General features: G+C 43.3%; 1 protein-coding gene across 5 annotated transcripts in view; it reads right to left on the reverse strand.

Moving 5' to 3' along the window:
• Positions 1-741: 741 nt before the first annotated feature.
• The window catches only part of pfn4 (profilin family member 4), a 30,886-nt gene continuing 17,607 nt past the window's right edge, over positions 742-14,020 (reverse strand). For 4 of the 5 annotated variants that reach the window (XM_078542056.1, XM_078542057.1, XM_078542059.1 and 1 more), the window contains exons 4-5: positions 11,699-11,804; positions 742-1,360 (exon numbers count right to left, since the gene is read on the reverse strand). In XM_078542056.1, coding sequence (XP_078398182.1) covers positions 1,332-1,360; positions 11,699-11,804 — 135 coding nt within the window. In that variant the 3' untranslated portion in view covers positions 742-1,331. The remainder of the gene's footprint in view (positions 1,361-11,698; positions 11,805-14,020) is intronic. The other variant, XM_078542060.1, reaches the window with a different exon arrangement.

Below are 14,020 nucleotides of genomic sequence, written 5' to 3' on the forward strand. Positions count from 1 at the left end.
TATGTCCATGTGAACAGGCAGAGAGGGCCTTGATTTTTTTTTCTCTCATCTAAAGATAGTACCCCTGACAATGTACTGGACTGAAAAGTCAATCTAAGAAGCCACTAAAACAAAAATAAGATACATAGCCTCCCCCTTTGAGAGCTGCAAGGAGCATTCTTTTGCCATTGTCAATGGGAGACTGGTACACCAGGGATCATTATTACCTGCAATAATATTAAATTTAAGCTTTCATTGTGTGGGTGCAAGTTGGGTCAGCCAGACTTGCTGCAAAAATGCACACAGCCCAGTTTAAACAAGGATTCAACAGAAAAGGTTCCCTGGCTAATTTTTCCAGTGCTTAGGGGCTGAAAACCTATGCACTACTACTTTGAATCCAAATTTTCCCATGAAGTATTCACTTCCCAGTTAAATTAAGAACTTATAGCTGTAATATCTTGAATTTGAAAAAGACAAGCATTAAAGGCAGTGGCTAATGGGAATCAGTGAAAAATAAATGAAAACAATTCTAGTACAAGAAGGAAGAGATTTACAATTGAGAAAGATTGAACAAGTTTGGGCTTTGAGAACACTTAGAGGTGACTTAATAGAGCTCTTTAACACCATGAATGGGTTGGACAGAGTAGATATGGAGAGAATATTTCCACCTTAGAGTATCCAAAACTAGGGGCCACAAATACCAGATGGTTATTCAAAAGGGAAAAATGAGAAATTCAGAGTGGTTAGAATGTGAAACTTTTTATCACAGGAAATGGTCGAGGCAAATAGTTTAGATGCTTTCAAAAACAAAAACTGGATGAATACAAGAAAGAAAAACTGAATAGAAATAAATACTGAAAGGCTCAGATTAGGTAGATACAATGGGAGGAGACTCATATGAAGTATAAACACCAATACAGACTAGTTGAGCTGAATGGCTTTTTTCAATGCTGTATATTCTATGCAATTTTACATAATAACAAGCAACACAGATGATAATGTGATTTTCTGACAAAAATACATTAATTAATATAGGAATACAAAGACACAACTGGAATGAGAAACTTCAGTTTGTTAATGGTGTGAAGCAACAATTTTACACTAGTTTTTGAATTCTATCTTTATAAGGAAACTCCTTCTTAACAGATTCCTATGCTGATTTACAAATCTTGATACATATCTTGTGATGAAATGTTCACGGTGTAAATGCTATGGAAATAGGCAGAGTGGAGTCCATGATGTACATGGTCTTTAGAAGTAGACTTGATTCACCGAGAGGCCTTTTCTCATTCTGTGTTTTTTTAATGTTTGTATGTACTGTCAATAAATCCACAGGCCAGTCCTTGATCCTTTCATAGGCCCTTTGACTTAAAGTAATCACCTAAATGAGGAAACAGATTTGTGTTAATGATTTATTTTTTTCAATGGGAACATAATTGTGCCATACTCTTGTGCAAGCACATATGTTTATGTAAGTTACACTGCTAGGTTTTTTCACAGTCTAAAATATTTATGAACTGGCAAAATTATGTATCTTCTCTGATTCAATTACTACAGAAAGCTGAAATCTTTTTTACAAATATGCTACTTAGATCTAATGCTTCTTTTGAAATTTGATTAGTAAACAAAAAGTAAATTGAAAAAAAAAATCAGTTTTTTACAGAGTATTGTTTACTGAAATGGCAATATATGTTTTTGTAAAAGCTGGCCCTGACTTCTGGACTACATCACTTTCAATCCTTTTGTTATGAGCAGCACCCATCTAACATCAAACCCAGAACTTGGCTTTATCTCATTAAATTAATTTTACATACATGCTGTTTACTTCCTCATATCCCATGAGCTGAAGTTTTGGAGCCAGCGCCCATCCCCTCAACAAAGGCGGGAATGGAGGTAGGGGTGGAGCCCGAAAATACCAGTGCTGGGCAGGTTTGTCAATGATTGCAGCACTGGCAGGGCAAAGGGAGAACCGGAGAGGAATCTGGCTATCCATCCGATCAAGGTCAATTAAACTAGTTAAAAAGCTTGTTAGGGGCTGGTTGAAGGGCAGGATGGACTGTTCAAAGGAGTGCATAGGTTTCAGAACCTGTCAGTTTCTGAACTGCTGAGAGGAGGAGGGTACAAATGAGGAATCAGTCAAAGTTGCCCCAGTGTATCATCCTGGCCCCATGAGAGGGTTAGTGGGGCAAAGGGGCACTCGGTGTTTGATTAGGTATCCTTGGTGCTGCGCAGGGGCAGGGAGAATGGGCACTCAGCCCATGAGTGTTGAGTAAGTTTGTCACTGCTTTTGGCATCATGAGGGTGGTACAGCCGGGTGTAAGGCTGCCAATCACAATAGTATGGCCTGTAGGAATTTGGGCCCAGTGTTGATGAAGGGAAATACCCTCCGCAGGACATGTAGAACTCTGGGCATTGGAAAGGCATGGGAGAGGGGCAGGAAAGCAGTGAAGGCATCAAAGAAGAATGTGCCACTGAAGACAGAGTTACCTGGAGATGACCAGGATCCAGCGCTGCAGTAGACTATGACTCTCCAAGCAGATGGTCAGTGACATTTGTGCCCTCATCGCCAAAGACCATGCACATCACAGCACTGTTTGTCATCCCCTGCTAATAGCCATCAAAGTCTCTGTGGTCTCGAACTTCTTCACTTCTGGCTCCTTCCAAGGATCAGCTGCAGACCTTGGTGGCATCTTGCAAATGGCTGCACAACATTTCACCTTGCTGGTCAATGATGCCCTCCTTGCTAGAGCTGGACAGCACATTCATTTGACAATGAACATGGCCTTGCAGGGACAGAGGTCATTTGGTTCATCCTCCATCACTGGATTTCCCCTTGTGCAGGACATAATTGATTGCATCCATATAGCCATCAAAGCACCAGACAGTAAGATCCACCAACAGGAAGGGCCTCCACAACCTCAATGTTCAACTGGACTGCAACCACAAGTTACCAACATGTGTGCGCTAGCTTTCCTGACAGGTGCCATCACTCCAACCCCCAAAGTGCATGAATGGATCAATATACCTTGAAGACATGATCACTCATCTATCTATGGGAATCCCAGAAGCAATGCTACCAGTGTCAGCTGCTTGGTAGGACACCCAGTGAGCAGGCCATCGGGCTTCTGATGATGCGGTTCTGGTGCCCAGACTGCTTGGATGGTGCCCTCCAATATCCTCCTGCAAGGGTCTCAGTCATTATGGTGGTCTCTCCATTACATGGCCTTCCAGAGAGCTGTGGGCCTTCAGAGCAATTAGACCCTGAAGGAAGACAGCTCATCCAGGGAGGAGCAGGAGCAACAGGTGAGAGAGGAGGATGAAAGGTACTCCGCGCTCTCCCCTCCATGCTCTGGGAAGAGGACCTACCTGCTCTCCCTCATGGCCTCCAGCATTTGATCCAGGTCAGCATTGATGAACGAGGTGCAGCTCTACCCTGGGTGCCAGACCTCTGGCTTCACTGTGATATCTTTCTTTGCTCTGGTGCTGTAGAAGGCATTGGTACAAACCGTAGATCTCTCCCTCAGAACAACCAGCAGCCTCAGTGATAGTTGCAGCAGGAATCTAAATGTGTCCCATGCTTCATCTGACCCATCTCCATTCCCACCCTCAATAGCTCTGAGTAGACAGGAAACCTGTCACCATATCAATTAAGGGTTTCCCCATGCAAAAATCTGAAATATAACCAGTTTCTCCCCAGGTGAGGGTTTCTGACCTGAAAACAGATCCGGCTCCTGTTTCCTGTCTTCATGGTGAAAATTCAGCTCCATTTCCCTGATTTTTTTCTAACAAGTCTCTGTGAAACATCTCAACAAATGGCTTCTGAAAATCTAGGTACACTAAATGTACTGCATGCCTTTTATGCACCCAACTTTTCATGCATTCAAGAAAATTTTAAATTAATCAAACACAACTAATGTTTAATAAATCCACAGTGGCTGTCCTTGAATAACCTATGTAATTCTAAATGCTCACTAATTTTATCTCAAATTATGTATTTTAAGATAAAAACAGAAAATGCTAGAAAAAACTCGGCAGGTCTGGCAGCATTTGCCAGAGAGAAACAGAGTTAAAGGGCTAGAACTTCTTCAGAGTGGCTATCAGATTGCCACTCCTTGCCCACTCACCTATGCCAAATTTCTTCCGGGCCTATCTCGCCTGACCTTCCAACTCAGACTGTGCGAGATCCAGGCAGCGCAGCTGTCTTTGAAGTCCAGTGTCAAAGTCCAGCACTGTTGAATTGAGAGAGGACACGGCCTCTTTTTTATGGCACTAGCTGCTGTAAAGCAGATAAGTTTAAAAGTCTCATTGGAATTGCCAGGCCAGGGAGAAGGTAAGAGCCTAAGATAGGTGGAAAGGATTTGGGGGGCGGGGGTGTTCAGAGGTGAGGTGGGGATGGAGGGGAGAGGGGAGGACATTGGGTGTGGTGTGGGGTAAGTCAGACATCAGGAGGGGGTGCAGCGGGGGGGGGGGTTGGGATTCGGACATTTGACGGGGTAGGGGGGGTTGGGGGTATCAGACATTGCAGTGGGGTGTCTGAGGGGGTTGAACATTGGAAGTGGGTGGGGATTTGGACATCGGTAGGGGGTGGAGTGGGCCGGACTTTCGGGGGGGTGAGGGGCTCGGACATCAGGAGGGGGTGGAGGGAGGTTGGAATTTTGGGGGGGTGTGGGTCAGATATGGGGGTGTAGGGGGGTTGGGTCAGGGAGGAAGAGTTGGGCCTGTAGGTGGGGGCGGTGGTGTTGGGTGAGGAGTCCCATGCAGGTAGGGGGAATCTCGTTGGGGGGTCGATGGGTGCGGGATACTGTGGGGGGAGGTGGTTAGTTGGATTGGGGGAGTCCCCTGTGGGATCAGGGCTATGAAGGGAATCCCGTGGGATCAGTCTCAGTCTTTACAATAGATACCCAGAAGTTAGAAGAGGTTTTAATTCTTCTAATGTTTTCTGGATAACTATTGGTATAACCCTGGTGGAACCATCTGAAGTTTGTAATTTAAACTGCATTTTTGGATGGTCCCTAGCACAGTGCAATTGTCCAGAAGAAGTGTGCACTTCTGGGCAATTGCCATGCAAACCCTTACCTAGGAACTTCCCAGAGGGATTCCCCAGCACATCTTTGGGGTACCCCCCAAATCAGACGCTGTGGAGCTTGGAGGTTACGGCCCAACGTTTTGAGTCCAATATGACTCTTCTATGGAACTAAAGTTCACATGAGGGGAGTTCTGGAAAGTTAAAGGGAATAGATGAGGCAATGATACAGGGTAGCAATGTGAGTAATGATAACCAGATTTTGCCAGGAAGGGACAGAGCGTACAAACAAAAGAGTGAATCAGCACATAGGGTAAGAGTAGGGAAAAATGGTAAAAAGACAGAATTAAAGGATCTTTATCTGAATGCACACAGCATTCATAACAAGATGGATGAATTAATAGCACAAGTAGAAATAAATGAGTATGATATGATTGTCATTATAGAGCCTTGGTTGCAAAGTGATCATGGCTAGAACCTGAATATTCAAGGGTATTTGACATTTCAGGATAGGAAGAAAGAAAAAGGAGGTGGGATGGCTCTGTTAATAAAGGATGAGATCAGTACAGTAGTGAAAAATGATCTTGGTTTGGAAGATTAAGATGTAGAATCAGTTTGGGTGAAGATAAGAAGTAACAAAGAAAAGCAGTCACTGCTGGGAGTGGTTTATAGGCCATAACTATATACTGGAGGTCAGAGAGTAAATCAAGAAATAATAGGGGCTTGAAAGAAAGGTATAGCAATAATCATAGGAGATTATAATCTTCATATAGATTGGATGAATCAAATTGGTAAACGTAACGTGGAGAATGAGTTAATAGGGTGTATTTGGGACAGTTTCTCAGAACAATATGTTTTGGAACCAATCAGGGAACAGGCTATTTTAGACCTCATAATGAGTAATGATACAGGATTAATTAATGACCTCATAGTAAAGGTAAGAGTGATCATAACATGATAGAATTTCACATTGTATTTGAGGGTGAGGAATTCATGCCTGAAACTAATGTCTTAAATTAAATAAAGGCAATTACAAAGTTGGCCAAAGTGGAATTGGAAAATAGCTTAAAATGTAAGATGGTAGAGAAACAGTGGTAGATATTTAAAGGAGATACGGTATTTCATAACTCTTAACAAAGGTATGTTCCATTGAGAAAGAAGAATGCTATCAGAAACATGTATCATCTGTGGCTAACTAAGGAAGTTAAGGATGGTATCAAATTGAAATAAAAGATATGTGGTGGGCCAGAAGATTGGGAAAAGTTTAGAAACCAACAAAGGAAAGGGAAAGTGGTGGCATAATGGTATTGTCACTGGACTAATAATCCAGAGACCCAGGGCAATGTGCTGGGGACTGAAGTTCAAATCCCTTCACGGGATTTGAATTGAGTTCAATCAATAAAAATCTGGAATTAAAAGTCAAATGAGAACCATGAAACCATCTGGTTCACGAAGGATATCTCCTTAGCTGGTCTGGCCTACATGTGATTCCAGGCTTGTAAATAGCTTCTGAAACGGCCTAGCAAGCCACTCAGTTGCATCAAACCACTAGAAAGTCAATAAGGAATGAAACTGGATGGACCACCTAGCATCGACCTAGGCACCAGACCCTGCAAAGTCCTCCTTGCTAACATCTGGGGGCTTGTGCCAAAATTGGGAGAACTGTCTCACAGACTAGTCAAGCAACAGCCTGACACAGTCATCCTCATGGATAATGTCCCAGACACCACCATCACTATCTCTGGGTATGTCCTGTCACACCAGCAGTTCAGACCTAGCAGAGGTCACAGCACAGTGGTATACAGTTGGAACCCGTTAAGTCTCATGGCGTACTCTGGATGGGGACTTCTATGTCCATCATCAAGAGTGGCTCAGTAGCACCACTACAGACCAAGCTGGCCAGGTCCTAAAGGACAAAGCTGCAAGACTGGGTCTGTGGCAGGTGGTGAGGGCACCAACAAGAGGTAAAAACATACTTGACCCCATCCTCACCAACCTACCTGCCACAGATACATCTGTCCATGACGGTATCAATAGGAGTGACCACCGCACCATTCCTTGTGGACATGAAGTCCTGTTTTCACATTGAGGATACCCTCCATCATGTTGTGTGGCACTACCACCATGCTAAATGGGATAGATTTTGAACAGATCTAGCAATTCAAAACTGGGCAACCATGAGACGCTGTGGCCACCAGCAGAGCAGAATTGTACTCATCCACAATCTGTAACCTAATGGCCCGGCATATCCCCCGCTCTACCATTACCACCAAGCCAGGGGATCAACCGTAGTTCAATGATGAGTGCAGTAGGGCCTGCCAGGTACAGCACCCGGCGTACCGAAAAATGAGGTGTCAACCTGGTGAAGCTAGAACACAGGACGACTTGCGTGCCAAACAGCATAAGCAGCAAGCAATAGACAGAGCTAAGTGATCCCACAGCCAACAAATCAGGTCTAAGCTCTGGTGGAAGAGGAGGCTCCACAAATATCCCCATGATGGGGGAGCCCAGCATATCAAGGGATAAGCTGATGCATTTGCAATAATCTTCAGTCAGAAGGGGCAAGAGGATAATCCATTTTGGCCTCCTCTGGAGGTCCCCAGCATCACAGATGCCAGTCTTCAGCCAATTCGATTCACTCTATGTGATATCAAGAAATGGCTGAAGGCACTGAATACTGCAAAGGCCCTGAAAACTTTTCAACAATAGTACTGAAAGCTTGTGCTCCAGACCTTGCCGTACCCCTAGCCAAGCTGTTCCAGTACAGCTACAGTCCAGGACATAGCAGCCCGCTTGATTAGCACCACATCCACAAACATTCACTCCCTCTACCACCGACGCACAGTGGCAGTGTGTACCATCTACAAGATGCACTGCAGGAATTCACCAAGGCTCCTTAGACAGCACCTTCCAAACCCATGAACACTACCATCTAGAAGGACAAGGGCAGCAGATAGATGGGAACACCACCACCTCGAAGTTCCCCATAAGTCACTCACTAACCTGACTTGGAAATATATTGCTGTTCCTTCATTGTCACTGGGTCAAAATCCTGGAACTCCCTTCCTAACAGTGCTATGGGTGTATCTTCACCACATGGACAACAGCTGTTCAAGAAGGCAGTTCACCACCACCTTCTCAAGGGCAACTAGGGATGGGCAATAAATGCTGGCCCAGCGAAGCCCACATCCCGTGAATGAATAAAAAAAAAAGCTACAACACTGGCATCTACCCGACAATGTGGAAAATTGCCCAGGTATGTCCTCCACACAAAAAGCAGGACAAATCCAACCTGGCCAATTACTGCCCCATCAGTTTACTCTTCAGCATCAGTAATGTGATGGAAGGAGTCATCAACAGTGCCACCAAGTGGTACTTGCTTAGCAATAACCTGCTCACTAATGCTCAGTTTGAATTTTGCCACAGTCACTCAACTCCTGACCTCATTATAGCCTTGGTTCAAAAATGGACAAAAGAGCTGAACTCCCGAGGTGAGGTGAGAGTGACTGCCCTTGACATCAAGGCAGCATTTGACTGAGTGCGGCATCAATGAGCCCTGGCAAAACTTGAGTCAATGGGAATCAGGAAGAAAGATCTCCACTGGTTGGAGTGATACCTAGCACAAAGGAAGATGGTTGTGGTTGTTGGAGGTCGATCATCTCAGTTCCAGGACATCACTGCAGGAGTTCCTCGGGATAGTGTCCTAGGCCCAACCATCTTCAGCTGCTTCATCAGTTCCTTCCTTCCATGATAAGGTCAGAAGTGGAAATGTTTGCTGATGATTGCACAATATTCAGCACCATTCGCAACTCCTCAGATGCTGAAGCAGTCCATGTACACATGCAGCAAGACCTGGACAATATTCAGGCTTAGTAACACACACGCCACACAAGTGCCAGGCAATTACCATCTCCAACAAGGGAGAATCTAACCATCACCCCTTGACCTTGAATGGCTTTACCATTGTTGAATCTCACACTATCAACATCCTGGGTGTTACCATTGACCAGAAGTGGAGCTGGACTAGCCATATAAATACTGTGGCTACAAAAGCAGGTCAAAGGCTAGGAATCCTGAGGCGAGTAACCCACTTTCTGACTCCCCAAAGTCTGTCCACTATCTACAAGGCACAAGTCAGGAATGTGACGGAATACTGTCCACTTGCCTAGATGAGTGCAACTCCAAAAACACTCAAGAAGCTTGACACCACCCAGGACAAAGCAGCCCGCTTGATTGGTACCCCATCCACAAACATTCACTCCTTCTACCACCGACGCACAGTGGCAGCAGTGTGTACCATCTACAAGATACAATGCAGGAACTCATCGAGCCTCCTTCAACAGCACCTTCCAAGCCCGCAGGTGCTACCATCTAGAAGGACAAGAGCAGCAGACACATGGGAACACCACCACTTGGAAGTTCTCCTCCAAGCCACTCACTATCCTAACTTGGAGATATATCGCCGTTCCTTCACTGTCACTGGGTCAAAATCCTGGAATTTGCTCTCTAACAGCACTGTGGGTGTACCTACACCACATGGACTGCAGCAGTTCAAGAAGGCAGATCACCAACACCTTCTCAAAGACAATTAGGGATGGGCAATAAATGCTGGCCTAGTCAGTGATGCCCACATCCCACAAGGAATAAAAAAAATGACTAAAAAAAAGAGGGATAAATTGGATTTTAAGGGAAGCTAACGAAAAATATAAAAACAGACAGTAACAGTTTCTGCAAGTACATAAAAAAGAAATTAATAGCTAAAGTAAGCACTGGTCCCTTTGCGGGTGAGACTGTGCAATTAATAATGGGAAACAAGGAAATGGCAGAGACTTTGAACAAGTATTTTGCATCTGCCTTCACAGTAGATGACACAGGAAGCATCCCAAGAATAGTAGAAAATCAAGAGGCAAAAGGGGAGGAACTTAAAACAATCATGATCTGTAGAGAAAAAGCACAAGGAAAACTATGGGACTAAAGTCTAACAAGTCTTATGATTTCATGGGCCTGCATCCTAGGGTGTTAAAAGAAGTGGCACAGATAATAATAATATGATCCTGTCTTCACTAACACTAGGCCCTTTTTTTCCTAATGGAAGAGTCTATAACACAATATCAGTTTTGAAGTAGTATTACGAAAACAATTGTTATTTCACAGAGATGCCCTGAATAAAAGGCTCAACAATACAGTGCACAAAACCCAACCAAGTACAATTTTGAGCACAACCGGTTCATAGTGGATGTACTGGTTGCGAGTTTCCAAAATTCCCTATATTCTGGAAGGGTCCCAGCAGATTGGAAACCCGGAAATGTAACACCACTATTCAAGAAAGGAGGCAGGGTGAAAGCAGGAAACTATATGCCAGTTAGTCTAACATCTTTCATTGGGAAAACGCTAGAATCCATTATTGAGGACATAGCAGCAGCACATTTAGAAAATCATATTACAATCAGACAGCGTCAAAACATGGTTCAGTGAAAGGGAAATCATCTTCACAAATCAGAATCAATGTAAGTTAAACTTGAATTAACAGGTGAATGATACTTCAAATAAAAAGGTATATTTCAATTTAAATAGTCGGTACAACAAAGATACATCCTATAGAGCCACAAAGCACCTGCATTACTCCCCGTACAAATATGGCATTCCACAATTGCACAGTTCCACAATATGCTGTTCTTCATTCACGTAGGGCAGGTTAGAAGTATATCTGACAACACCTTTCTCACCGTTTCCCCCACCCCCCAACCACCGGGTTTCATGGGTATAATTATCATTAACAAGGCACACCTCCATGAATCTTCTCGCCCTCGGGTTACAACAGTCCTGGTGGTGTAGCTTTCCAGAGTTCCTTTTCAACCAACCAACAACATTGGGTTCACGGTTTGGCCACTTTTAGGAAAATACCAGCTCTTTAGCGTCTCTGAGCAATTCAAACAGCTTTCCAGGTTTAGACCCTATCGCCTGCTCACCCATTGCCTCGGAGAGCTCCTGTCTACTTTACTGCCAAACAAAAAAATTGGCCTCTTTCTGAGAGAGAATTGTTTCTTCTCCTTATGAGAATTCAGTGTGTCCCTCTTTCCGTCTCTTTCAGCTTTCTCTTTGTGTCTGCATCTGGGCCTTCACCCTCCAGTTCCACAAAGCTCTCCCTTGTGTCTGGCTACACGGTATCTGTATCTTAACTTCATCCACATTGGTACTGCTTCCAGGTCAGGGTTGCCAGATCACATGGACCAGTATTTCTCATTATCAATGAAAATTACAATTGACCCCTTTACAATTAAAGCAAACTTTTAAAAGTCCTTTTCAAACATTCTTAAGAACAATTACAGATTCCACAAACAGTTTAAAGGAATTACAGATTTTTCTTATAGTGCTTTCAAGTCAAAGGTTGTAACACACTCAACAGACTCAGTGTTAAACACTACCAAAATTGGGTTGGAGTCCTATTTACTTCTTTGAACTCAAAATTGCATTGCAAAGCTATTTGCATAGGAGTACTGATCACCTAACTTGAGGCCCACTCAAACTGCGGTGGGAGGGTTTTGTGTGAGATACCAAAAGTAAGTCAATGTTTGTAATATTAGCGTTACAATTGCAGTGTTCACAGTAGAAAATGGGGAAGCAGACAAAAATAAGGATCTACACTTCTTAGCCTTAACTTCAGTTGTTTTATAAATTCAGTTTCCCTATACTCACCAAGTTTCTCTGCAGCTTCAACACACACACTTGGATACATCCCCTCCCTATAAGTGGCACAGATAATATATGATCCTGTTTTTACTAACACCAGGCCCATGTTTTCCTGTTGAAAGAAACCAACATCCAGTTGTTAAACAGCTTAATTCATAACATATCAGTTTTGAAGTTGTAAACAATTGCTGACTCAAAGATATGCCCTGCATAAAAAACTCAAAAATGCAGTACACAACACTGAACCAAATGTAACTCAATTTCTCTAATCCTTTCATTTTAAAGTTGATAGATATTAACAATTCATTCACATCTTTTTACAGTTCACAGGATCACAACAGTGCAGAAGGAAGCCATTCGGCCCATCGAGTCTGCACAGGCTCGCCGAAAGAGCATTCCACCTAGTCCCACTCCTCTGCCTTATCCCCCTAACCTTGTACATTCTCTCTTTTCAGGTAGCAATCCAATTCCCTTTTGAATATCTCAATCGAACCTGCCTCCACCACCCTTTCAGGAAGTTCAGGCCAGGCTTCAACCGCCTTCTGGGTGAAAAAAAATTTTCCTCACATGCCTTCTACTCCTTTTGCCCATTATTTTGAATCTGTGCCCTCTAGATCTTGATGCACTCTTGAGAGGAAACAGTTTCTCACTATTTACCCTGTCCATATCCCTCAGGATCTTGAATACCTCTATCAAGTCTCCTCTCAGCCTTCTTTTCTCTATGGAAAACAGACCCAACCTCTATAATCTATCCTCATAGCTACAGTTGTTTATCCTTGGAATCATTCTTGTGAATCTCCTCTGTCTCTCTCCAATGCCTTCACATCCCTCCTCAAGTATGCCAGAACTGGATGCAGTACTCCAGATGAGGCCTAACTAGTGTCTTATACAAGTTTAACATGACCTCCTTGCTCTTGTACTCAATGCCCTTATTAATAAAACCTAGGATACCATATGCTTTATTAACTGCTCTTTCAACATGCCCTGCCATATTCAATGACTTGTGTACATATACACCGATGTCCCTCTGTTCCTGCACCTCCTTTAGAGTTTCTCCCTTTATTTTATACTGTCTCTCCACATTCTTCCTGCCAAAATTAATCACCTCACATTTCTCTGCATTGAACTTCATCTGCCATTTGACTGCCCAATCCACCAATGTCCGTTTGAAGTTTAAGACTATCCTCGTCACAGTTGACAATGCTTCCAATCTTTGTATCATCTGCAAATTTTGAAATCATGCCCTGCACACCACAGTCTAAGCCATTAATATATATCAAGAAGAGCAAGGGTCCCAACAATGACCCCTGGGAACTCCACTACAGACCTTCCACCAATCTGAAAAACAAGCATTTATCACTACTCTCTGTTTCCTGTCACTCAGCCAATTTCTTATCCATATGCCTACTTTCCCTTTTATTCCATGAGCTAGAATTTTGCTCACAAGTCTGTTGTGTGACACCGTATCAAATGCCTTTTGAAAATCCATATACATCACATCAACAGCATTGCCTTTATCAACCTTCTCTGTTACCACCTCAAAAAACTCCAGCAAGTTAGTTAAGCATGATTTCCCCTTAATTAATTCATGCTGGCTTTCCTTAATTATCCTGCACTTGTCTAAGTGACTATTGATTTTGTCCCGATCTATAGTTTCCAGAAAAAAGCAAAATACTGCGGATGCTGGAAATCTGAAACAAAAACAGAAAATGCTGGAAAAACTCAGCAGATCTAACAGCATCTGTGGAGAGAAAGACCTGCTGAGTTTTTCCAGCATTTTCTGCTTTTGTTATAGTTTCCAGAAGTTTCCCTACCACTGAAGTCAAACTGACTGGCCTGTAGTTGCCACCTTTATCCTTGCACCCCTTTTTGAATAAGGGTGTAACATTTGTAATTCTCCAATCCTCTGGCACCACCCCTATGTCTAAGGAGGACTGGAAGATTATCACCAGTGCCTCTGAAATTTCCATTCACCTCCCTCAGTATCCTTGGATGCATCTCATCCAGTCCTGGTACCTTATCAATTTTAAGTGAAGATAGGCCTTTCTAACACCTCCTCCTTCTCAATGTAAATTCCTTGAGTGCACCAGTTACCCCCTCTCTCACCTCGGCCTAAGTAGCATCCTCTTCCTTTGTGAAGCCAGATGCAAAGTATTTGTTTAATATCACCACTACTTCCCCTGCCTCCACATGCAAGTCTCCTTTTTTATCCTAATCGGCCCTACCCATTCTTTTACCACCCTTTTTATCATTTAAATAGTAATGTTTCAGATTTCCAGCATCCGCAGTATTTTGCTTTTTACTGGAAACTATAGATCGGGACAAAAT

This window comes from Cetorhinus maximus, chromosome 5, assembly GCF_964194155.1.
Source record: "Cetorhinus maximus chromosome 5, sCetMax3.hap1.1, whole genome shotgun sequence".
NCBI lineage: Eukaryota > Metazoa > Chordata > Chondrichthyes > Lamniformes > Cetorhinidae > Cetorhinus > Cetorhinus maximus.